At 39.0% G+C, this 27,740-nt stretch overlaps 2 protein-coding genes across 2 annotated transcripts in view; both read left to right on the top strand.

Annotated features, from left to right (window-relative positions):
- LOC125239157 (zinc finger protein 345-like) overlaps positions 1-27,740 on the top strand; it is a 215,312-nt gene that overhangs the window by 45,915 nt on the left and 141,657 nt on the right. The window lies entirely within an intron of this gene.
- LOC125239155 (zinc finger protein 595-like) lies at positions 16-27,740 on the top strand. Its single transcript, XM_048146660.1, has 13 exons — positions 16-271; positions 2,144-2,272; positions 6,549-7,190; positions 16,428-16,562; positions 16,830-16,957; positions 17,895-17,969; positions 19,978-20,107; positions 21,161-21,364; positions 22,294-22,400; positions 23,307-23,370; positions 23,635-23,736; positions 25,263-25,361; positions 26,049-27,740. Exons 1-13 carry the CDS (start codon positions 134-136, stop codon positions 26,235-26,237), a joined length of 2,142 nt encoding a protein of 713 aa, XP_048002617.1. The 5' UTR covers positions 16-133; the 3' UTR covers positions 26,238-27,740.

The raw sequence follows: 27,740 nt of genomic DNA, 5'->3' as shown, positions 1-27,740 counted from the left end.
TGAACTGTCAAATCGATCATTACTCCGCTTCGTATTTGTGTTCATTAGCATTTATATTTATTCTACGAAACAATGGCAACAAGTGTACAAATTATATCTGAATAACAATAAATATTAACGTTTGTGAGAAATCATGGATATAACACACATTGTTAAGTCTCCTGAGGACGCAATGTTATGCTGTCGCGCCTGCCTGTCGACCGATGGTAGATTGTTCAACATTCATGAATACAAACTTGCAGACGCGTTCGCTCACATTACGGGGACTCCGGTGAGTATCAACTACAAGTTACGAGTGGTCTGTTGGAAAAGTGATGAAAACATGTCTCATTTACAATTGAGACAGACATAATGAGTTAAGAAGCTGTAATTGTATATCTTGAGTTAATTGGTTACAGATACAAATACTTTATTGATAAAATGAAGTAATTTGCAAGTCAATTATTTTTAAACTTAATGCTTCAAATAATAGGCTACTTGACCAGTTTTTAAAGTCTGTGTTATGTGATTAGGTACTGTACAATTAACTGAAATAAAATATTACCATATTTTATTATGACTTAAAAACAGCAAAAAATATTTATAAAGTATACTTTTACGTAATCAGGCGAAAACAACATAGTCATGTTAATCTATAGATTATCTGTGCATCAGGTCATTTTACTCGAAAACAACATTTTCTGACTTTTTAAGTATGAAGGCATAAAGTTCAATATGTCAGTGATTGTTTTAACATGTAGTATGGTTGGAATTTGATGACATCACACATCACTGACAATGTTTTCGGTGGCCAAAATAAATAAAAAATAACACACATTTTTAATTGAAAATACATGGTCATCATATACTTTTAATACCCAAAATCTATAAATTTTGTAGCCTATTTTTCCAGGCAAGTAATTACAACATTTTTTTCTATAGTTACAATGTTTAACATTTATTATTATTGTATTAATTTTATAATTATGATTATGAAGTTCGCTTAGATTCAATTCGATTACAACATTAAGGTAAAAAAATGAGTTAATTCATAAATTGTATCTTTTTATTTTTATTTTACTTAGTAAACACACAAGTCTATAGCACATACTAACACACTCTTAATAGTCTTAATACACATATGATGATAACTTAAATAAAATTAGCCGAATTTTCGTAACACAGTGAAATAAATCATCCTTTATCAAAATCATCTTTTATTTTGTTTTGCAATGAAATAATTGAGATAGCTTCAATAATATAGTAATTTTAGAATTGTCAAAATCTACTCTATCTATCATAATTCTCTAAACCCAACAAATTAGGAGTTGACACAGCCCCCACAGCGCCCAGCGCGGAAGGGGCCACTCACACCCCAGCAGGGGTGTCGAACGACAACTCACCACCACCACAAATTAGGATTATCTAAGACCTATAGAGCGCATATAATACATTATTGGCAATTAAGCCCATTATATTCAGCATTTTACAGCCTTCTATAAAATTTACTAAAACTGGATTTCATGCCCTATTTTGGTTCATCATAGAATCTAGTTACAAAAATTTCATAAGAATTGGTTGAGAATTGAGACTTGGAGAGGAAATCAAGTTAAAACCTACGCAGTTGGTAGAACATTATCCAAGAACAAAATAATAATATTTGACAACTGGCCTTGTGCGTGGTTACCCTGCCTGCTAAGCCGCTGTCCTGGGTTCTAATCCCGTTAAGGGCATTTATTTGTGTGATGAGCACAGATATTTGTTCCTGAGTCATGGATGCTTTTTATCCACAACAAAAGCCTTCTTGAGCTTACTGTTGGACTCAGTCAATCTGTGTAAGAAGTCCTATAGTATTTATTTATTTTATTAATATAACTAAAATTGAACATGCTATAATTATGATTTGTGTAATTTATTTATTAATTTCAATATAATTAATTTAAAGTGATAAAAAAATATTTTGTAATTTTAGGATAGGTTTTAATACTCATTTATATTTTTCCTTGCCGTGCATACATGTTTTGGACGGCATTCTTATTTTAAACCTGTAACTTATAGCTGCTATAATAATGTATTGAATGGGGTCTGTTTTGTGTGCCTTATGAATAAAATAAATAAAATTAAAAATATTCATTTAACTTTTGACACAATAATTTTGTCCCAGGTAATGAATGACAGGAAGCCGCAGCACCTATGCGCGTATTGCGGCGCGCGGCTGCTCAAATGCGCGTCCTTCAGAGACATGTGTCTGGAGGCGCAGCATTCGCTCACACTGGCTTTACTTAAGGAAAAGGTAAGGTTATATCTACAATGAAATATCAATGATCCGATCCGGTACCTTGATTGTCCAGTATGTTTAGTAATCCGGCTTAGGCCGGTAGTCCACTATCATATGTTTATCATATTATCATTATTTAAGCGTATGGCGTATACTTGCAGAGAATTAATATTATAAGTCGACATCCAGGTTACGCAACCAACCGATCGCGTCAGGTGTCAAATTGGTATAGAGATCCACCGGGCTGCCTTGGAAACGTCTCTTAGGGCATCGTTCGACTATGTGCTGGGTAGTTTTATCCTCAAGGCCGCAGTCACATAACGGACTCTCGTTCCATCCCCATTTGTATCGCATGTGATTGCATCTGCCATGACCCGTGCGAATTCTATTTAGGCCACCAGTATTTCCTCGGCAGTGAGAAGCCCTTCGGCTTATGCCGTCCTTATTCTTTACGTTGGAGAAAAAGGGAAGCATACAGACTAATGATCATATATCTATGATAAACATATGGTAGTGGACTACCGGCCTTAAAAAAAGGGATCCGGCTCAAAGTTTACCATCTATTCGTAAATCCCAAAAATCCCTTTCAAGTTGGCTAAAATCCCAAAAAACTTCGAAATCTCTTTTGTGAGTTACACACAATGTTTTTCATTACATTTGCAATATAAAACAATATGTAAAAGAATAAAAATAAACTTGAATATGTGTAAATCAACTGTTTCTTGCCTGTTATTGCCATGGTTACGGTCCCCTGAGTCACGCTGGTTTAATAAAAAATTATGCTACTTAAACTATGCAAACATGCATTTTTCTGGTGTTAAACAAACCTTTCCTTAATTTGCCACCTACAAACATGAACTACATGCATGATTTAGCATTTTGGTTATATAATGAAACGTTTTTATTTTATGCTTGTTTGAGAGATCATATCAATTCAATTATGCGACAGAGTATGTTAAAGGGGTATAATATGCAGCCTTTTGTCCAAAATAATAATCAACGTTTTTACTTCAAGAGAGGTAACTAACTTCCAAGGAACAAATTAGCTTTACTCAAATGTCATATGACCTATAGTGACTACTAATATGACGAAATAACTAACTTCCAAAGAACAAATTAGCTTTACCCAAATGTCATATGACCTGAAGTGACTAATATGATAAAATAATTGTAAACATTTATTTGTATTACAATTCGGGCAATTCTCCATTTAAGCGATCCTAATTAAATTTGTTTTTGGGATAAATTTAAATATGTAATTCAATTGGCAAATATGGGACATAATAAAACTGCGTTGGTTATAAATCAATGACACCAATTATATATTTACTCGTTAGAGACACATCAAAATATACTCAACAAGGGAGTAAAATCATAAACATGGTTACTATTAAGTTACGTATAATGAAATAGTAAAATATGCTTATTTTTAATTACAATTTCATTAGTCAGTTTCATCAATTTATTCAGGTAGTTTTCATTAATTAATTTTCATAGTTAAATACGGGTAATTATTATTAAATAATCAGACATAAACAGCGTTGTAGAGTTGTTTATAACGAAACACTAAAACATTAACTTTTTAATTACATCTTCATTAACCCATTTCATAAATTAATTCAGACAATTTTCATTGAATAAATTCAGGTATTTATTAAATAATCAGATTAAGGTACTTCAAATAATTTCATAAATTAATTCAGACAATTATTATTCTCTTTATTTCTTTCAAGTCTTAGGCTAGGCTGTTTATAATATGAATATAAAAGTAAAATACAAAACCACTTACAAAACAATATAAAACACATATAAACACATTATAAAAAACCTAACCTAGGGTGCCGCCAGCAGCGGGGCAGGGCCCAAGCTGCCGGTGGTTAGGGCTGCAGAGAGAGGAACCGTCGAACTATCCGCGCTGTGTCCAAGATCACCGCCTTCTGCATCTGGCCCTTGATCCAGCCACCTAGCGAGAGTCTCTTAAGATGTTGGTCGAGACTCTTCGCTATGAGACCGTTCGCTGAAACGACTATCGGAACAATGATCGTTGATTCAACATCCCACATGGCGGTTATCTCGTGAGCCAAGTCTAGGTACTTACTGGACTTGTCCTTCTCGGCTTTCACGAGATTCTCATCATGGGGGATGGTGATGTCAACGAGCACTGCCCGGCGTTGCAGTCGATCTATTATCACAATGTCAGGCTTATTGGCTACAATAGTCCTGTCAGTGATAATAGATCGATCCCAATAGAGCGTGGCACGACCATTTTCGAGAACTGGCGCAGGTGAGTACTTGTAGTACGGTACTTCGCGGTCCACAAGGCCGTATTGAAGAGCAAGTTGCTGGTGAATAATCCTGGCTACGAGATTATGTCTGTGCAAGTACTCGCCGTTAGCAAGATGAGAACAACCGGAAATAATATGCCTGAGTGACTCTCCGGGACGGCGGCATGCCCGACAAATGTCGACCGTACCGTCCTTCAGGATATATTTCCGGTAGTTGTTCGTCATCATAACTTCGTCCGCAATTGCACAGGCAAAACCCTCGGTTTCTCCGAAGAGGTCCCCGAATCGTAACCAGTTCACCGATGCGAGCAGATCTACATCGGGTCCCGTGAGGGCCTTGTAGAACCGCCCGTGTAGCTGCTTGCTTTCCCATATCGCCTTGCGGTCCGCAGTATTTAGTACCACAGGTTTGCGCCAGTTCTCTTTCGCCAAGGAGAGCGGCGTGAGGTTTCCGTCCACTGCCATCACGATGCATCCCGCACTCGTTGTTAAGGAAGTAATTCCTGAGATTGTACACCTCACGGTTGTGGAGATCTTTGGCGTTTAGGAAGCCTCGACCTCCGCACTTCCGTGGGATGTACAATCTCATAACAGACGAGCGCGGGTGTAACATACGGTGTGTGGTAAGCAGTGAGCGGACCCTCCGATCCAGGGCGTCCAGCTCAGTCTGGGTCCACCGTAGTATGCCAAAGGAGTATGTGAGTAGAGGCATTACCCAGGCGTTAAAGGCGCGCACTTTGTTGCCTCCTGACAAAAGACTGTTAAGGACTTTTGTCAGCCGACTGAAAAAGCGCTCCTTCACCGACCGTCTAATGCCAACATCCTCAATACCCAACGACTGTGACATACCAAGGTACTTATAGGTTTCTGATTCAGAGATAGATCTGAACGACATCGTCTCAGAAAGTTGTAAATTTTCTGAATTTACAACCTCCCCCGCTGTACATGCATGACCGCACACTTATCGACACCAAACTCCATTCTGATGGCGGTACTGAAAACTTCTGTGGTTTTCAATAGCACCATCAGGTCTTGGGTGTTCGGTGCAAATAGTTTGAGATCGTCCATGTACAGAAGGTGAGAGATGACTTCACCCTCTCTCCGAAGCCGGCAACCTAGCCCAGAATCCTTCAGCAGCGTGCTGAGGGGATTCAGAGCTAGGCAGAACCATAATGGACTCAAACTGTCACCCTGGAATATTCCTCGCTCAATCCTTATGAAGTCCTGCGGGCCAGGGGGGCCATCCCTGCCTCCTGGTTGACGAAGGACTAAAGGTACTTATCTCTGTTCGTGGCGCTGGTAGAACTAAAAGTGACTGCTCGCCGACGAGCAGTCCCTTTTATAACCAGTCCAGGTAAACTTCCCAGACCGACCCGGTTTCTTTGTCTACCGACATTATTGCCATAAATTTAAATGTTTGAGAGAAACGTACCTTAAAATGTTACAATTATTAAACATTATAATGGCAAATCCAACACATGCTTGCATAATTTCAGTAGCATAATTTTGCATAAAACCAGCGTGACTCGGGGGACCGTAACCATGGCAATAACAGCAAGAAAAAGTTGATTCACCCATATGGTATTAAAAATTTCATAACTGCCTACTTAAGGAGAAGTATTTTTCAATAACTTCCGCTTTGTCTGCATGCAATTGCACATTTCTGTGGGAGTGTGATGTAAAGTATTCTTGTGAAGATTATCTCATCTTTATTATGTTATCTTTTGCTCATAATTGTTATAATTTGACAATCTTTCTATTATTAAATTAAAACGGGAGTCGGGACTTAATCGCGTGTTCACGGGTAGACTGGCTGGGAGTTGTATCAACATCTTCTATATAGCTGTACGAGTTTTTCGAACTAAGATTCCACGAAGATGGAGTCGTTTGCCCTTCATTTTGATTGAAATTACGATGTTTAAAAGTTTCACGCGATTAAGTCCCGTTTTAATTTAATAATATGAGTGAAGATGGTGTTAGTTTCAATCAATATAATTTATTTCTAGTTGGACACCGAAAATTTTAGCAGAATAAAGCCTCTCAAACTTAACCTTACAATAACCCGCGTCGAAACCATAGACTATAAAGATTCCCCACCGGAAGACATCAAGCCTGAACCGGACATAGACAATATAGATATAGTAGACATCGACGGCATCATAGGCAAGACTGATTTGAAAGAAGAACACGAAAAAACTAACGATAAAAGGCCAGGTAGAAACAGAAAAAGAAAAACTGCAACAGCCAAGAAACACCAACCAATTAAAATTAAAAACAATGACGAACCCGAAGTTAATATATCAGATACTAAAATCAAAACGGAAATTGAAATTGAACGCATAAATTATGATGAATATGATGGAGTAGAAACTAAGAAAGAGGAAATTGAATCCGATGATAACATTGATGATAATGATGATGTAGATAGTGATAAAGACTTCCTGGTCAAAACTCCAGTAAAAAGAACTGCGGTTAAAAAGAAAGTAGTAAAAAAGGAAAGTAAGAAAGGTACAAAGGAAAAAGAAGGAAGAAGGAAAAAGAAAGAGGGTAAAAGGAAGTTTAGGGATCCAAACAATGATAATATGCCTATATTTGATTTTGCTAAATTTGAGAACGCTCATGCTGTTAAAATTGTGATTTTGACGAAGGTAAGACTCATAAAATTCAATAATACTATAGAATTAGGATATGGGTGAATCAACTTTTCTTTGCCAGGAAAATTTCGCATACTTCGACTACATGTGGTCAGAAAATTTAATTGGGATTTAGTCTAATTAATGTATAATTATTATATTAAAGACAAATATAATAGCTACGCAATACAACATGTAATTATAGGATTTCCTATTTTATAACTTTGTTTCGAGCAGTGACCCAGTGGACATAGCTGTCCCTCACTTTTGTATGAAAAAAGTGTCTCTTCCACTGGGTCACATATTGTTTTAATTAAAAATGAATCGTTTTTAAATTTTTCCGTAATTGGTATACGTGAAATAAGGATCTTTATTCACGATGGTAAGGTTAAAAATCACAAAAGTAGACCTAATAATAAGTAAGGGTAATTCTTGCACAAGCAAGAAAAAGTTGATTCACCCATATACAAATGAAGTGCGAAAAGATTTGCCTTCGTATTGTTACGGAAATGTACGAACGTGTCATGCTATTTCAGTCAGTCTCAGTACAAGATGTACTGACATTGACTGAACTAGCATGACACTTACTCTGACTCTTTTACTCTGAGCTTGAGGAAGGCAAGCGGAAACAGGGGGATGTGCTTAAACGGCACATGAAAAAGTGTCGTATAGAGCCCTCGCGATGGGAACAGCAGGCAGCCGTACGCACTGAATGGCGGAGTAAAATAAATACTACGGTAATGGACTTCGAACATCAACGGCGCTCAGAGCTAGATTCCAAGCGCGATGAAATAAAAGCCCGACCACCTGCGGCAATACAATATAACTATATTAATGGTGTGCTCACGTGTCCGCAGTGTCCACGAACATTTGCCAACAAGATTGGCTACGTCAGCCATTGGCGAGCACACCTGAGACAGCAACGGACTTGAAAGCAGTCGCCGTGGCCGTATCGGCCGTGGAGTAATTAATTAATTAAAAACCGGCCAAGAGCGTGTCGGGCCACGCTCAGTGTAGGGTTCCGTAGTTTTCCGTATTTTTCTCAAAAACTACTGAACCTATAAAGTTCAAAACAATTTTCCTAGAAAGTCTTTATAAAGTTCTACTTTTGTGATTTTTTTCATATTTTTTAAACATACGGTTCAAAAGTTAGAGGGGGGGGGACGCACTTTTTTTTCCTTTACGAGCGATTATTTCCGAAAATACAGATATTATCAAAAAACCATCTTAGTAAACCCTTATTCATTTTTTAATACCTATCCAACAATATATCACACGTTGGGGTTGGAATGAAAAAAATATCAGCCCCCACTTTACATGTAGGGGGTACCCTAATAAAACATTTTTTTCAATTTTTTATTTTTGCACTTTGTCGGCGTGATTGAAATACATATTGGTACCAAATTTCAGCTTTCTAGTGCTAACGGTTACTGAGATTATCCGCGGACGGACGGACGGACGGACGGACGGACGGACGGACGGACGGACGGACGGACGGACGGACGGACGGACGGACAGACAGACATGGCGAAACTATAAGGGTTCCTAGTTGACTACGGAACCCTAAAAATTAGCATGACAAATACGAACGTTTCCGGAAAAGTACGAAGGAATTCTTTTCGCACTCCATCTGTACTGTAATTGATGGTTATGTATATGTAATAAATAAATAATAAATATCTGGGCGACCGAGCTTCGCTCGGTTCTATTTTAATATATCACGTCTTTAGATTAAAAAAAACTCTTATAAATACAAAAACAAAAAAAAAGCCAAAAAACAAAAACTTAATTTCTGGCCGGGATTCGAAACCCTGACACCGACGATCTATCTGCGTACATTAGACCGACCTCGTACGACTGAGCTAAGCGGAATCGATGCGCGCGCGGCGAAATTAAGGACCATATTTTACGTTTACAAACGCGAAAGAAAAACTCATGAAAACTCGAAAATTCGCGTTTTCCGGGATCTAAGGCTACGCTAGATCGATTTTTCACCCCCGAAAACCCCCACATAACAAATTTCAGCGAAATCGTTAGAGCGGTTTCCGAGATCGTCGGTATATATAAATAAATAAATAAATAAATATACAAGAATTGCTCGTTTAATAGTATAAGATAGGTTAATTAGGTAGTAGATAATAGGCCAGTTTCCTATACTTAAAATAAAAAAATATGCAGTGCACGAAATAAAGCACCACATAATTAGAAGAAAAATATGGACAGTAGCTATGTTTAAATTAAACATAATTTTCAGTACAGATGGTGTTTTTTTTACGCACTAGTGCGAGAAGTGGTTCATTATATGCCAGGTCGAAACTTCGGAGTGCCATCTGTACTGAAAAACGTCGTACGATACACGTGCGAAAAGGAAATTCGTAACTCGTGTCGATTTAAAACACTCCCTTCGGTCGTGTTTTAATTTATCGCCACTCGTTTCGAACTTCCTTTTTCACGCACTTGTATCGTAATGTACTATTATATTTAATAAGTCAAAGAGAAAGATATAAAGTAAAATTGACCGTGACGTCACTTCTCAGTATTTCGTAGTAATACCATATTAGCAAATCGTTTAGACAGTTCTTAAAAAGAAGCTGATTTGACTAGTAGGAAACTAGCCTATTAGTTAGTTTAGTTTAGTTTTATTGGGCATTTTCCGCAAGTCGACATCCGTCGTGCCTATTTTGCGTGAAATTAACGAGGTAGCACTACTCTAGCCACCCCAGCTCCTCTACGAATCCTAGCAGTGTTTTCAGGTTGCTAAATACCTCTTTCAATGTGTTCGGCGTACCTAGATACTTGTTCCTATATACTTCTACCTGTTTACACTCTAGAAGAAAGTGTTTGGTGGTTTCTTCTGCTTCCATGCACGCTCTGCACATGGGGCTATCGGTTATACCTATGTTATTGAGGTGTTTGTTCAGTGTGTTGTGTCCTGTCATTAATCCTACTAGTTTTCGCAGTTGCTTTCTGGGAGTTCTGAGTAAGATTTTTGTGAGCTTTGTATTAGGTTCAGCAAGAATTTCTTTGGTTTGTCTACATGTGTCTAATTCAACCCAGTATTTGTTGTGTAACTGTTTGTAGTGTTGACTAAGTTGATTTTTCCTGTATGACACTGGTAAGGGTATGATGGGTTCGGGTCCATATGCCGGTGTGGCTGATCCTTCTCGGGCCAGTTCATCCGCTGCATCATTCCCTCTTGATCCACTGTGCCCCTTTATCCATTGTATTGTTACTTTGTTGTCCTCTTCGCACACTTCCGTGAGTCTTTGGTGACATTCTAGTATTAGTTTCGAAGTAAGTTTTGGGCTGTCTAGTGCCTGAAGCACTGATTTGCTGTCTGATAGTATCAGTATGTTTTCATGTTTTACCTGTCGTCTCTTTATGGCATTGCAAGCTTCTATTATTCCCACACATTCAGCTTGGAATACCGTGCTGTGTTCACCTAAGGGCTTGGATATGTGTATGTTTAAGTCCTCTGAGAAGACTCCACACCCTGTTCCCTCCTTTGTTTTTGATCCGTCTGTGAATATTCTTAGGTTTGTTTGGTGTAGTCCTTCCTTTGGATCTTCTGTTAGCAATGTTGTATAATTTTTGCAGAAGATCGTGGTTTTGGGTAGTTTGTCCACTGGCGCTTCTAGCATCGGCAGTTTTGAGATCATATCGCCATATATTCTTTTGTGCGTTGAGTTGAGTTTTGTCCATAGGGTTAGGTCTTTCAGTCGGAGGGCTGTGGCTGCAGCTTCCTTTTGTATATATATGTGTAGGGGTAGGAGTCCTAGCATTATTTCTAGCGCTGCGGTCGGAGTAGTTCTCATACATCCCGTTGTTGCTACACATGCTAGTCGTTGTGTTTTATTCAGCTTGTCTATTGCTGTGGTTTGCTGGGTGCGGGGCCACCATACAATAGCTCCATAGCTGATCATCGGCATTATTACCATTTTGTATAGCCACAGTATGATGTGGGGAGCAAGACCCCATTTCTTGCCCACCATCCTTCGGCATTGCCAGAAAGCTACTGTTGCTTTGCTTAGTTTTTGTTCTAGGTGTTTGCTCCAGTTGAGTTTGTCGTCGAGGATTATGCCTAGATATTTCACCTCTTTTGAAAGTGTCAGTCGTGTGCCAAATAGTGTCGGCATTTCGTATGTACCCAATTTCCGTTTATGTGTAAAGAGAATTGTGTCGGTCTTTTTAGGGTTTACCGATAGGTCATTCTCCGTGCACCATTTCCCTACTATTTTCAGTGCTGTCTGTGTGAGATTGCACAGTGTACTGATTACCAGGCCGCTGATTAGTATGACTAAATCATCTGCATATCCTATGGTAGTGAAGTGCTTTTCATTCAGTTTTGTTATCAGATCATTTACCACCAAGTTCCAGAGTAGTGGCGACAGCACCCCTCCTTGGGGGCATCCCCTCATGACTAGTGCCTGGTGGTTTTGATTTTCGGATAGTTTTATTCTTCTTTGTCTTAACATATTCATTATCCATTCAATTATGAGTGGATTTGTTCCGTGTCTTTGTAGTGCTTGTTTAATGCTGCTGAAATTGGTCTTATCAAAGGCTCCCTCTATATCAATGAAGGCTCCCATGCAAGAATTTTTCATCGCTAGCGCATTTTCTATGTTACTAACTACAGCGTGTAGCGCTGAGTCTGTCGATTTACCTTGACTGTAGGCATGTTGGTTTGGGTGGATTTGTATGTTCTTCAATGCCGTTTCCTTGAGCTCTTTGTCACATAATCTTTCCAGTGTTTTTAGCATGAAGGATGTAAGGCTAATTGGTCTAAATGACTTAGGATCTGTATAGTCCGTTTTGCCTGGTTTGGGGAGAAAAATTACTTTTACTTCCCTCCATTTCTCCGGTACGTATTAGGGCTCTGGATATTCGTTACTACCCGCCGATCCGTGCGCCCGGCCCCTTAGCCCCGGCGGTGCTAAGCGTCCGAACTACCCGAACCCGCCGAAGTCCGTTCCCGTGTAGTGCCGTTCGTGCGTGTAGTGCCGAATCGGCGTTCGGGGCCGGACGGCCGGACGCACGGACTTCGGCACCGTTCGGGTATTGAACACACGAGGCGGCCGGCGGACCGATCGACTTATTGCCGTGCCGGTTTGTATTTAAAAAATAGGTGAAATTTAAAATTTATATTAATTTAGCGAACGAATACGAATTGGTTTTATACATACTTACTCGTTTTATTTTGATCAATAACGTGTTAACTATATTTTTTGTACTTGTTCCCGTTACGTTGTAGGCTACTCGTACAGATTAGATAATATGGTGATATTCAATACAAATATTACAAACGTATTCCTATTCCTATAGGTCCATAATTCGCCAGGCACACTAGTCTACTGGTTTTTTTTTTTTCAATAAAGTTGCTTAAGACAATTGCGAAAACGAAAAGTAGAGTTTAATGGACTTTATTTGTCTCTAGGTTAACTAATAGAAGTCTAAACAGGGTATTGGTTTGTGTGAAAAATACTAAATATATTAGTTCTATTACTTGATTGTTTTATAATGTTCATGGTGCCTTACTATAGGGACCATACCACCTATAGTATAGTTATATCTATGTCTCACATAGTTGTAAAATAAATAAATAAATATTGGGGACATTACACATATCGACTTAGCCCCAAACTAAGCAAAGCTTGTACTATGGGTGCTAAGCGACGATATACATACTTAAATAGATAAATACATAACTATGGAAACGGATTATATCGCGTATCCTGAATTTACTATTCATCCCGACGTTTCGAACACTACAGCGTCCTTGGTCAACGGGTGACACTCAGTTTCCACAGTTTTATTTCATAAATATCTTTCAAATTAAGGAAATGTATTTGAACTATCGAGTTATTAGTTTTTATCTAAGAAGTTAATAGAATTAACGTCGCATGAGAAGACAAAGGTAATAATAATGACTTGTGGGCGGCACAATAACCAATACCCGTGGTGATTTTTACTGATAATAATGACACTCAAACCTCACACCCGGCTTCCCTTTGACATGGACAAACCTTTTGTTTGAAAAGTTCTAGATGTAGCCGCGCTGTTTTACAAATACCTAGTTAAGAATGGTATTTTTTTTTGTTATTTTGGAGGGAACCACTTTGAAGTGAATATGTATCCATAGTCCTGGTTCTTAACTTGAGCTAGTCGGATAGGGTGTGACAAAAAGCATGGGACTTGACATGTATATAGATAACTTACAAACACTTAACAGAAAAAAATAAAAGTACGCAGACGCCGAAGTGTCAATGTTTCCCCTCTTTTCCCTAAACGCTAAAAATGGGATATAATGGTGGGGGGAAGAGATTGACCCTCGGCGTGTTTCTACTTCTATTTATTCTTATAAACGTCAAAGCTATGTGCATACCAAGTTTCATGCTTTCTGACATCATAATAATTTAGGCCACTGAAAACGCGTGCCCTATATAATAATACCTAAAATGTAAAACATGGAAAAAAATCGAGTAGTTAAAATTTGTCCCCCAGTCACAATTGATCCGCTGTCCCTTTCTCGTTTTAGTTATTAAGGTTTTATCATTTTTGGTTCTTTAAACTGATTTTCATATTCGCTTGAACCAAAAACGCGAACGATCATCAAGCATCACTATACGTCGAGAACGGATCGGACCCGCGGGTTTTTAGAGTCCGTCGATCCGGACACACGGACTACACGGGTACCCGGACCTTAATTACACGGTCCCTAATTACCCGTTCCAAACGGGCCAGAAATCCGGATTCGTGTAACACGGGAACGGATACCCGGCAACGGGTACACGAAACACGGACGCGACCGGGAGCCCTAGTACGTATCTGAGTGCTATACAGCTGCATAGTATGTTTGATAGGTGCTTTATTACTTTATGTCCTCCCCACTTTAGTAGGGCTGGGTATATACCGTCAGTTCCTGGTGCTTTGAAGTTTTCAAAGCTGTTTACCGCCCAGTGAGTTTTGTTGGGTTCTGTAATTTGTTCAGCAGTTTTCCATTCGCTTTCCGTTGGATTGTAGTTATTTGTTTGTTCTGAGTCTGGTTCATTGACTACTTTGCATCCTGGGAAGTGTGTCTCCACCAGCAGCCTTTCTGTTTCGGCTGGGCTACCGGTGTCTGTGTTGTCCTGTCTCCTCAGGGTTCCCAGTAGTTGTCTAGGTTGGTCTGCGAGTATTTTTCTCGTTCTGTTTGCCTGACTTATGTTAGCTATATTGTCACAAAAACTTCGCCATGAGGCTGATTTTTTGTATCTTAGTCTTTTCTTATAGTCCGATTTAGCTGTTTGGTATCTGTCCCAGTCCTCTTCAGCTTTTGTGTTCATTGCTCTATTCAATAGTTTTCTCATTTTTGTTCTCATTTGTTCCAACTCCGGTCCCCACCAGCTGTTTACGTTTTTGTTTTTCCCTGCAGCTGATGGTATCGACAGTGGACATGTGTTTTCGTAGGAGTCAGTTATGTGTTTTGTTAGTAGGTTTACCTGGTCTTCCAGTTCCTTTGTGTTGTTTGGTCTTAGTATTAGTGTATTATCATCTAATTTACCTTCTAGGAGTTTCTTGTACGCCGTTATGTCCGTGCGCCTCGGGTTTCTTTTGGGTATGATTGTGTGCTTGTCGGCTGTCAGGTCATACCGAATCCATCTGTGATCGGAGCAGGATGCCTCGTCCGACACGTGCCAGTTGGACACATATTGAGCAGCCAGACCTGTGCCTAGAGTAATGTCAATTATAGTATTACATCTACGAGTGACAAAAGTTGGTTTGGAGCCTGTGTTTAAAATATCTAGATTAGTTGACATTAGGTATTCAACAAGATCGTTACCTCTTTTGTTGTTGGTTTCCATTCCCCATAGGTTGATGACCGTTGCAGTCTGCAGAGATGACTAGCTCCAGCCCTTCACGTTCGCAATAGCGTATGAGGTTGTTCATCTCCACAGGAGGTGGTTCGTCCTCCGCCGCCATGTAGGTGGACGCCAGTACTATCTCTGGCAGGGTTGAGTTTTGTGATCTGAGGAGTTTTATGGCGCACACGTCTCTGGAACAGAATTGAGTTAGTGGTTGTGCCATTATGTCTCGAGATATGTATATGCAAGTTCTTGGTTTAAAATATGTATTGTATATTAATTTACCTCCGGCGTTGCCAAGGCCGTTTATTCGTGTGTTTCTGATCCACTGCTCTTGGATCAGTGCTATTGATGTAGGGTTAACCTCCAGCCATCTTCGAAGTTGAGCCGTTGCAGATTCGCTGTGCTGGAGGTTAACCTGGAGGACCTTACATAGGGAAGGCTGCACTGGTGGATGATTCCTCCGCTGCCCTTCCTTTTAGGTCCAGGAGACTGATCCCCTTCGGTAGGCCGTCCTCGTCTTCCGATTCCAGCAAGACGCTTTCCTCGATGTCGACGGTTTGGTGTTCCGCACTTTCGGTCTCCATGGCTACGCCTACTAAACTAGCCTATTACGAGTATTATAGATACAAAGACCTATATAACTTCGTATAGACCGATAAAGTCTAAGAAAAAAACGTACCCCAAAACCATACAGAAAAAGGTACGGTGAGCTAGATGGCGATACACCTTTGGGGTACGCTCGGCCAGATGGCGCTAATATTAATATTTGACATTTTAAAACGTATCAAGCTAACAATATGGGCCAAATTGTCAAAACTGAGGTTCAAAAGTTTTAAGCTTGTGTCGAGTCGAGAGATGGCAGTCTATGCACTGTGATTACACATTTTACTTTAACAGTCATTCTCTATATTACTCGATCCTCTTTGATAGATATTAGCTGGGTCTACACAGCGAGTTATAAGTTTGACGTATCTGTCTGTGGAATCGTAGCTCCCGAACGGATGAACCGATTTAGGTTTCGTTTTTTTTGTTTGAAAGCTGAATTAGTTGGGAGTGTTCTTAGCCATGTTTGATAGAAATCGGTCCACTATGTCGGGCCTTTTTTACAAAATTTTAATTTCGTGTATTTTATATACATACATACATACATACAATCACGCCTGTATCCCATAAAGGGGTAGGCAGAACAAATGAAACTACTAAAGCTTCAGTGCCACTCTTGGCAAATAAGGGGTTGAAAGAAAACGAAACTGTGACATTGCAGTGACAGGTTGCCAGCCTCTCGCCTACGCCACAATTTAACCCATATCCCATAGTCGCCTTCTACGACACCCACGGGAAGAAAGGGGGTGGTGAAATTCTTAACCCGTCACCACACAGGTATTTTATATAGTACTTGTATATTTAGGAGGAGCAAATGGAAGAGATAAACCTACGCAAGAAGACAAGGAATTATCTGGAGTCCAACTTCCGTTGCGACGACTGTGGGAGAGGGTTCGACGCTGACGCCGCGTACAGCAACCATCTACTGCGGCATGACCCTGTGAGTAGAACGATTACCATTTTTAATGCCGGTAAAGTATGAACGGCTCAGCCACGACATTTGGTCTAAGCGCGACAGCGGTGAGCGGCGGCCTTTAACCAGTTAATTATCACTCTTTTTTTACATTTATTCATCAAAATCATTATGTAAACGTCAATTCTACCAGTAATTTTTGGGCATTATTGTGTGAAATTACTTTGTACTCTTGTAGATAAAATGCAATGATTAGTTTTTAAAAATTAATCCTTTGATTTATTTTGCTTTTAGAGCGAAGGCCAGTATCCGTGCGAGATTTGCGGCATGCGCTTCAAGCTGAAATGTATGTGTCAGCGTCATCAGGACGTGCATCGGCTCAAGTTCATATGCAATGAGTGCAACTATGTGTCTAGAGACAGGTAACCCTAAAGTTTCGTACACATTTGTTGCAGCCGTATGGTTTGCCACTTGTGTGAAGAACAGTAACTGAGTGTTTGACGGGTTAGTGTTAAAATGCATGTGTCAGGACGTGCACTGGCTGAAGTTCATATGCTTCGAGTGCAACTATATGTCTAGAGACATGTTAGACTACTAATATTGCACACGTTTAGGTTTTAGATTACGTATGTTGCAGTCGTATGGTTTGCCACTTGTGTGAGGAGCAGTAACTGAATGTTAGACGGGTTAGTGTTAGAATGCATGTGTCAGCGCCATCAGGACGTGCATCGGCTTAAGTTCATATGCAGGCTTCGTCAAGTATCTCGAGACAGGTTCGACTGTAAGGTTTCATATACATTTGTTGCAGTCGTATGGTTTGCCACTTGTGTGAAGAACAGTTTCTACTAGAATATTCTAATTTTGAATGTATCGCTTGGCGATATCTTAAAGTTTATGATGCACTAACAGATGCAGATTTCTTAATATAGACCATTTGATTATCGCTCCTAAGCATATTATACGCCGTGTTTTTTTTGTTTTTCGTTAAATTCGACACGTAGCTAGGTTCATTATCAGGAACCACCCTGTATATCACTTTTAGTTAAATTCGCGAAAAAAATGTTTTCATCATTTTACATAATACTTAAATGAATTTATTAGTGTGAGAGACCCTTAAGAGTAACATTCAAGTCAGTGTCAAGTGACGGCATATGTCAAAACAAATAACATTAGGAATTGGTAAAGGCTGTCACACACGTGTTCAGTAATTTATTTATTTTTTAACTCGATAACCGTAAGAGTTAAGACGCTAGTTTCTTAGAGAAATTAATTGTCTTTGACCTAAAGAACCCTCCCTTAAAGTTAACGGAATTCAGTAATAACACGGTGTAGAGAACTAATGATAATTTGTCAATACAGATATCAAGCAAGAAGGCACCACGCCATGCACACAGGCAAGACGTATGAATGCCAACATTGCGGGAAGGTATTCAAGTAAGTATCCCTGTGTTTCAAGCATAAAGGAATAATACATACATACATACATACAATCACGCCTGTATCCCATAAAGGTAGGCAGAGCTCATGAAACTAAAGCTTCAGTGCCACTCTTGGCAAATAAGGGGTTGAAAGAAAACGAAACTGTGAATTGCAGTGACAGGTTGCCAGCCTCTCGCCTACGCCACAATTGAACCCATATCCCACAGTCGCCTTCTACGACACCCACGGGAAGAAAGGGGGTGGTGAAATTCTTAACCCGTCACCACACAGGCAAGAGAGGGGGTGGTGAAATTCTTAACCCGTCACCACACAGGCAAGAGAGGGGGTGGTGAAATTCTTAACCCGTCACCACACAGGCAAGAGAGGGGGTGGTGAAATTCTTAACCCGTCACCTTACGGGCAATAAAGGAATAAGTAAGGAAAGAATAGGCTACTTGCCTCCTAGTCAAATCAGCTTCTTTTTAAGAACTGTCAAAACGAATTTGAACAACTTGCTAATATGGAATTTATATGAAATCGAATTGAGTGACGTCACGGTCAACTCAATTACTTTATATATTTCTACCTGACTTATTAAATAGAAATTGCATTTAAATATAACTTCTTCCTATGTTTTTCTTATAATTATCTGATTTATTTCGTGCTGGGTATAAAATATTTTATTTTAACTACAGTCAAGTTCTCTATTGTAACTCACATCAGTAAATGCAAGTTATTTGTAAAGGCATAGTTAAGTGACATCTAGGGACAATCACGCGTCAACTAGCGTAAATTATCAGTACTGCTACTTGTCAATAGATGTCGCGACGAACGAAAAGTCTAATGCTCACCAATTTTTAGCTAATATTACAATAGTATTAATCAGTACTCTGATTTCAATAGGGAACTTGACTGTAGATAAAATAAAATATTTTATATACCATGCACGAAATAAAGCATCAGATAATTATAAGAAAAACATGGACAGAAGTTATTTTTAAATCCAATTTCTATTTAATAAGTCAGGTAGAAATATATAAAGTAACTGAGTTGACCGTGACGTCACTCAATTCGATATCATGTATAAATTCCATATTAGCAAGTCGTTCAAATTCGTTTTGACAGTTCTTCAAAAGAAGCTGATTTGACTAGGAGGCAAGTAGCCTATTCCTTCTGCTTGTAATATAAGTTGTAAACTGTTTTAATATTACGTTTTTGGCAGACGCCACACTGTCGACACCTACTATCGAGTAGTGGTACTGATAATTTACGCTATTTGACGCGTGAATGACGCTAGATGTCACTACAAATAACTTGTATTTACTGATGTATGGCGTTACAACTCTTCCCTTATCTACTCGTATTCCTCTATGATTTGATTTGACACAATGTAGAGTCAGTATAGTTTAACAGAACAGGTTCACTATTGTCTGGCAGAAACTTTTTACGCATATATTTGATTCGTATAATAGTTCTTGGCAGAAATCATGTTTGGCAGAAACACCTTACGCAGAATACGTTTTGGCACAAATCATTTCGCAGAATTTTGTAATACCGAATCGTCTGTTGTGTTAATGTTGATGAGCATAATAGTCTTCTAGTCAAACAATACATTTGCAGATAATATTTGTGCATAATATTTAGGCGGCATAAAGTTGTAATTTGCTATTTGATAGCGAGTTGGATCTGTTGGGGATGCAAGATACCTAACACTCCTCCTCGCTTCGCTCGTCGTCGTTTTTCTTTTCTGATAGCGAGTAATAACTATACTAATGTAACATTATGATATAAGATTATTATGGTACATACAATTATGCTAAACCAAAGTCGACCAAAGTAATGTTCTGTAAAACAATATTCTGCCAAATGTATCTTATGCGTGGTAGTAATAATGCCAACTAAGTTTTCTGCAAAATTACCATTCGACCGAAAGTGTTTCTGCGAAACATGTTATGCGAAGTGTGTTTCGGACTAAAATTATTCTGCCAGATGAGGTTAACCCAACAGAACAGTATTCTTTCAGAAAAAGTTCAACGTACTTATCACACGTACGTATGGCGCACCCAGCGTTAAACGCCGCGTGCGATGTGTGTGGAGAGACCTTTGTCGGCCAGCTGGGACTTAAGCTGCACAAGAGCAGAGCGCATGCAGAGGTAAGGGACTCACACTAACGTACATTATGTACAACAAGCTTTTGCCTGTTGATTTCGAATCGAAATTGAATTCGAAAATTGCGGTATGCTCTATACAAACTCCCCCCCTCCCCCTCCCGTTATAGGGAAGTGGGAGTTAGAAAGAGGCAAAACGTAGCCTATGTCACTCTCCATCCCACAGATGTCATATATACCATAGATCAAGCAAACGTATCTACTTAGCGTGTCAAATGAACTCAGTGAAATCCACTGAGTTGTCCGTCTTTACTCGCAGCTTGCAGCTTTCGGGCGTCAATTTTTGTAAGTTGAAGTCAACCAAAACATAAAAAATGCCTCGTTACGTGATATTCAATTGCAACAACACAAAAATTATGAACAATCAAGAGCCTGAGACATATTTAAAATTACAGGCAAGAAACAACTTCAGTACAAAATTTGACACGCTCGGCCCCTATACAAATAGATAAACTTGTTTCTTCTATATAAATAAAGTTCTGTGCTCCATCCCTTTAACTATCTCCATTTAAAAATCACGTCAATTCGTTGCTCCGTTTTGCCGTGAAAGACGGACAGACACACACACTTTCCCATTTACATATAATATGCTAGCTTTTTCCCGCGGCTTCGCTCGCGTTAGAAAGAGACAAAAAGTAGCCTATGTCACTCTCCATCCCTTCAACTATCTCTACCTAAAAAATCACGTCAATTCGTCGCTCCGTTTCGCCGTGAAAGACGGACAGACACACAGACACACACACTTTCCCATTTACATATAATATGCTAGCTTTTTCCCGCGGCTTCGCTCGCGTTAGAAAGAGACAAAAAGTAGCCCATGTCACTCTCCATCCCTTCAAGTATCTCCACTAAAAAAATCACGTCAATTCGTCGCTCCGTTTTGCCGTGAAAGACGGACAAACAAACAGACACACACACTTTCCCATTTATAATATTAGTATGGATTACCTACAATATAAAGAAAACAAAATCTAACATTCTCGATTCAAATATCTTTATGGAAAATAAACGACCGCTTACATTTTCTTCTCTTTGCAGAAACCTCAACAATTTAAATGCCCAACCTGCTCAGCAAACTTTGTTAGTATAGAAGCGTTGAACAGACACACGGAGTCGGCTGGCGAGCATATAGACAAAGACCTTCGGCCGTGCGAGCAGTGCGGGGAGAACTGTGCGAGCGAGACGGCACTACAGGAACACGTCACACAGATGCATCCGAAGGAGACGTATAACTGTTCAGAGGTATGTATTTCTCTACTTTTATGACTAACCCCCTTGTTCATAAACGTATACTAAAGTTATCAAGCTGATAAAGTTCGTTTGTCCCTTTCCGACGTATAGGTGGGATAGAAAGGGACAAACGAACTTTATCGGCTTGATAACTTTAGTGTACGTTTATGAATAAGGGGGTAAGTGTTTTTCTATCAAAGACATATGTCAGCAGTTCTCGAAAAGTTTGTACAAAAATTAATGAAAAAGTTATATTTGTTTTTATTATTTCTATCTTGTTACCAAGATTTTTTTGATGAATTAATAAGTTTTATTTGGTCATTAAGGTTCTTTAGTATCTATATTTTCTTAATTATAACAATTAACCTGTACATATCTTACGACAGTCGACTTATATTACTAAATGTTGGTAACAAAATAGGATCAATTAAAATTTGCTGACGTGGCTATGTACAAAGTTGCCGGGAACTGCTCATGTAACTCCGTATAGACGGATAAAGTCTAAGAAAAAACGTACCTCAAAGCCATAGAGAAAAAGGTACTGTGGCCTAGATGGCGTTACACCTTTGGAGAACGCTCGGCTAGATGGCGCTATTCTAATGAACACAAGTTAAATTATAATCTATTGAAAATATTATTATTTCGAAAATAATATTATTATTAATTATTATATTTATTTTAAATATTATTATTATTATTTCGGTTTTAATTTAGATGGCGCTAATATTAATATTTGACATTTTAATACATATCATGCTAACAATATGGGCCAAATTGTCAAAACTGAGGTTCAAAATTTTTAAGCTTGTGTCGAGAGATGGCAGTCTATGCACATTTTACTTTGACAGTAACTCTCAATAATACTAGATCGTCTTTGGTTTGGGGCTAGGTTGATCTGTGTAAGGTGTCCCCCAATATTTATTTATTTATTTTGTTTCTAGTGCGGTATGTCGTTCCCTTCAGCGGCGGCGTGCGAGCTTCACCACAAGCGCAAGCATTTGGGCCAGCGCTACACTGGCACTAAGATGGACCGCGCCATGCGCAAGCGGTAACTATCTATAGTGCGACATACATAGAGTACAACGTACGCGGCTAACGTCATTACCACTAGACCACCCGCTCGCCGTGGTACCCGACGAAATTTCTCTAGTGTATGTTATCTCTGATTTTTAGCTAAGCTGAAGACCCGGGTTCGATTCCAGGCTCGGCCACTAGTGGGCCTTGTCGTTTTTATTAGCCATAGTTTCGCCATGTCTGTCTGTCCGTCCGTCCGTCCGTCCGTCCGTTGATAATCTCAGTAACCGTTAGCACTAGAAAGCTGAAATTTGGTACCAATATGTATATCACTCACGCCAACAAAGTGCAAAAATAAAAAATGGAAAAAAATGTTTTATTAGGGTACCCCCCTTACATGTAAAGTGGGGGCTGATCTTTTTTTTTCATTCCAACCCCAACGTGTGATATATTGTTGGATAGGTATTAAAATGAATAAGGGTTTACTAAGATCATTTTTTGATAATATTAATATTTTCGGAAATAATCGCTCCTAAAGAAAAAGAACAAATTAAAAAATATCAAATAAATTAATCTGATTTGTTCCCTAGTTGTAAAGTACAACGTGTTTTTATCCTCCGACCATAGGGAAGAGTTGTAACTCCATACATTAGTAAATGCGGGTTATTTGTAGCTACATCTAGCGACAATCTCACGTCACACAGCGTAAATTATCAGTACTGCTACTTGTCAATAGATGTCGCGACGAACGAAAAGTCTAATGCTCACCAATTTTTAGCTAATATTACAGTAGTATCAATGAGTATTTTGTTTTCAATTCCTTCTACTTGTATAAACTGTTCTAAAGTAGGTCGCAGGTTTGAGTCCTGTGAATTTTTCAATTTTTCCTGCAATTTAAAAATATGTAAGTGTTACATGTCATAAATATGTTTGTTTATAGATACGCACAAAAGCCACAGCCGAAAGGTGTTTTCGTCTGCGAACAGTGTGGGCGAGTCGCAAAGGTAAATTTATATTTTCATTCGTCCAAACTTATAGCTAATTACTTTTTACTGGAAGTTGACCATTTTTTTAATGAATTTGATTTATTTTGACCACCGGTCTGTCCTAGTGCGTAGTGATTCTGCCTGCTAAGCCGCGGTCCTGGGTTCGAATCCCGAAGTGAGTTTTGTTCGGCGAAAACCAATTCCGCGTCGATAGATTTAGGAAAATCCTAAGAATTTCCTAAAATATTTATATTTTATTTTTATTAAATACTATTGTAATAGAACGCAACGCTACTCCGGTATCACCAGCGAAGCCATCAGGAGGTGAAGCCGTTCGCATGCAACATTTGCCCGAAGAGCTTCCCCTTGAAGACCGCGCTAGAGGTAAGCTTAAGCTGTCATGACACACATCGCAGTTATAGATTTACTCCCATACACCTGCAATGCCTGTAGGCACTCCCACCAGAAGTGAATAAGGAACAAAGAATCATCTCAAAAGATTTGTGACCGAGCTACAGTTTTGACAACATATCACGGTTTTGTGTCCTCAACACTTAGATATGGTATTGTGTTTTGGGGAAACTCCTCGTTCAGAGAATTAGTGTTTTTAGCTCAAAAGAGATGTATCAGGGCCATTGTAGGAATATATCCCCCACAAAGCTGTCAACCACACTTCATATCACTGAAATTGCTCACTTTTCCCTGTTTGTACATATTTGAATGTTGTTTATTTGTCAAAAATAATCCTAATTTGTTTGAATTTAGAAGGGCACCGTTAGGGTTAAATTTCCGCCCGAGAAAACCTGAAATAGACATAAGTAGAAGCAACACTGCCCTAATGCAAAAGAATATTCTAGTCATGGGACCGAAATTGTTTAATAAACTTCCTGAAGCATTCTAAGAACAAATTAAATTACTTTCATAGAAAATATTTTTAACTTGTTATTTTAAGTAGTAACACTACTATTACGTTCTAAACATTAAATAAATGTCATATACAAAGAAAAAGTGACCAAAGCCTCCAGTGCTCCGAGCTGGAATCGAACCAGCGTACTCCGCTTACCGGGCGCCACGAGCCTTCGGAAATGTCATATACTTAGAAATTTCGACCCTTGCTTTCGTGGACCGATAGCCGAGTGGTTCTGGCATTCGCCCGGTAAGCGGAGTACGCTGGTTCGATTCCAGCTCGGAGCACTGGAGGCTTTGGTCACTTTTTCTTTGTATATGACATTTATTTAATGTTCCTGAAGCATGGCAAAGCTTACCTGCAAGTAGGTTCAAGGGTGTGCTGTACATGTTTCTTTGTAATAAATGCTACTATAACGTTAATGAATTTTTAGATGATGAATTTATAACTTTGACATAAATACCATATTTTTTTCTGATTTTTCCCTGATATTGCATGTGTACTTTGAATATAAATTATTTAGTGTAAATATTATGTAAATGTATTTAGTATAAGGTAATTATTTTACGATCTGCTTTGTAAATATATTGCCAAATTATATTTCGTACGCCTACACGGCTCATCATGGCTGATATAAATAATATAACATATTGTCACCTAGTTGTTACCTGTGATGACGAAATAAATATATTTGATTGATTGATTGATTGATTGAAGAGAGTGAGCGACGAACTATAGGTAACTCGTTCGCGATATCATCGTATCTCTTTTATTTGTTTATCATCGCTTACTCTTTTTTGGTGGGACCAGTGCGTTACAATTCAGACTGAGTTTTTTAAGAAAGTTTGTTAAACCTTCGTGCCATGAAACCCTCGCAACGCTCAAGATTCCACTTTTCACTACTAATACTGGAATCTTGCGCTTGCTCGGGCATCAATATTGTCACGTGCGGTTAAACAACAACTTTTCCCCCTTGTAAAACAAATAACTTTTGCGTGTACAGGAGCATATCCGGTCTCACACGGGGGAGAAACCATACCAGTGCCCCGAGTGCCCGCTCGCCTTCAGCCTGAAGGGGAACTTCAACCGGCATCATAAAACTGTGAGTAATCCGAGTTTCTCCTTTTTACTGTGTATTTAACACAGCAGAAGGGAATGTACAGGTTTCTAATGGGGTCGCGCATGTGACACTCTTTGAGTTGCTGCTGTCCATAGGTTACGGTGACCGCTTTCCATCAGGCGGGCCGTACGTTTATTTGCCACCGACGTAGTATAAAAAAAAATAGGCTACTTGCCTTCTAGTCAAATCAGCTTCTTTTTAAGAACTGTCAAAACGAATTTGAGCGACTTGCTAATACGGAATTTATATGAAATCGAATTGAGTGACGGCACAATCAATTCAGTTACTTTATATATTTCTACCTGACTTATTAAATAGAAATTGGATTTAAAAATAACTTCTCTCTATGTTTTTCTTATAATTATCTGACGCTTTATTTCGTGCATGGTATAAAATATTTTATTTTAAGTATAGTCAAGTTGCCTATGTTGAAGGGATGGAAAGAGACATAGGCTACTTTTTGTCTCTTACGTTCTTAGTTTGTATGAAGCATTTCGAATTTAAGGCGAGTGAAGCCGCGGGAAAAAGCTAGTTAAGTAATAAATGTGATGGATAGCTACATATTGAGCCACGGGCCATCAAAGATATGATGCATATATACATCCATGCATTTAATAGTTAAATTATACCTATAACCTATATACTTTATTTTTATTTTTTTCCCCACAGGCTCACCAAGGTCTCCGCGCGAACGTCCCCTGCTCGATATGCGGCCGCGTGTTCTCAACCAAGGCTGTGCTGCGCACGCACGTCAACACCGTCCACCACGGCCAGCCGTGGCCGAAACGCGACCGCACCAAGCGGCCGAAAAGCGGCCACACGACGCCGAATGAACTGGTGCTTAATGTTAAACAATAGTAGTTACAAATGCAATAATGGGTGTGCCACACGGCCGTGGCCTAAACGGCAGAAAAGTGGCCATACTACGCCGAGTGAACTAGTCCTTCATGTTAAACAATAGTAGCAACATAGTGTGAGTGGCTTCAAAATTACAACTCGGTCGTGGCCTAAAGGACCGAAAAGCGGCCACACGACTGGGCGTGGTCTAGTACTTGCTTATTAATAATAGTACCAACACAGTGGCTTACGAAAGCAAGAATACAGTGTAGAAAGGCCAGCTGTGGCTTAAACGAGATGGACCAAACGGCCGAAAAGCGGCCACACTACGCCGAGTGAACTAACACTTGCTTAAAAAAATCGTACCAACGCAGTGGCTTACAAAAGCAAGAATAGGTGTATCACAACACGGCCAGCCGTGGCCTATACGGCCGAAAAGCGCCCATGCTACACCGAGGGAACCCTTAGTGCTCTCATTTTTTCTATGACCACGGCCAAAAATGAACTAAACGGGCCGAAAAGCGGCCACAGTGCAATAGTACATTGTGCAACGAGGGTTGAAGAAGATTAATGAAATGGAATATGAATTGAAGATAATTTTTTTTACAACAATTCGAGGGTTTACTGGTGAAACCCGATAAATCGAGATAATTTGTCCTTGAAATAACAACATTGTGGAAATTGCACATCGAATTTCAAAAAGCAGTTGGCTCAACTTATTGGGTTTCACCAGTAAACCCTCGATTTTCTTCATCACACTTGACAAAAAAAAACAATATTTTTAATGAATTAATCACAGATATCATATATACCATAGATCAAGAAAATGTATCTACTTAGCGTGTCAAATGAAGTAAGTAAGTAAGTGCTTTATTTGTAAATATAGGTTACAGTGGTGGTCAGTTATTATATATGGTACAGTTCAAATAGTGGTATGGTATGGTATGGTATGGTGGTGGCTCAGTAAAATCCACTGAGTTGTCCGTCTTTAATCGCAGCTTGCAGCTTTCGGGCGTCAATTTTTGTAAGTTGAAGTCAACAAAGAGATTAAAAATGCCTCGTTACATGATATTTAATTGCAACAACATAAAAATTATGAACACTCAAGGGCCTGAGACATATTTAAAATCACAAAACAACTTCAGTACAAAATCTGACACGCTCGGCTGCCATACAAATAGATGAACTTGTCTTCAATCTAAATCTAATTTTGTGGGAATTAATTCATAACTACAGTGACATATATTCGTCCGACATATTATTTAGTTATATTTTTTTACCGACAGTATAAGGTAGTTATGTTTTTTTTTATTATAATGAATTTCATTTTTTTTTCGAGTAAGTGTGATGAAATATTTATTTACGGAGAAACTAATGGCATTGAAATATTCGCTCCGCTCAGTGGATAGTGGAGCCTTATAAATTATATTAAATTACGTAAGTAAATAAGTTTTAATCATAGATCACATAGATATTTATATACATAGTATAATATAGTAATTAAATTATACTTAAATCGTTCTA

Source organism: Leguminivora glycinivorella, chromosome 25 (assembly GCF_023078275.1).
Source record: "Leguminivora glycinivorella isolate SPB_JAAS2020 chromosome 25, LegGlyc_1.1, whole genome shotgun sequence".
Taxonomy (NCBI): Eukaryota; Metazoa; Arthropoda; class Insecta; order Lepidoptera; family Tortricidae; genus Leguminivora; species Leguminivora glycinivorella.
Note: the sequence above shows the minus strand (reverse complement) of the source record. Positions and strands in the feature narration are given on the sequence as shown.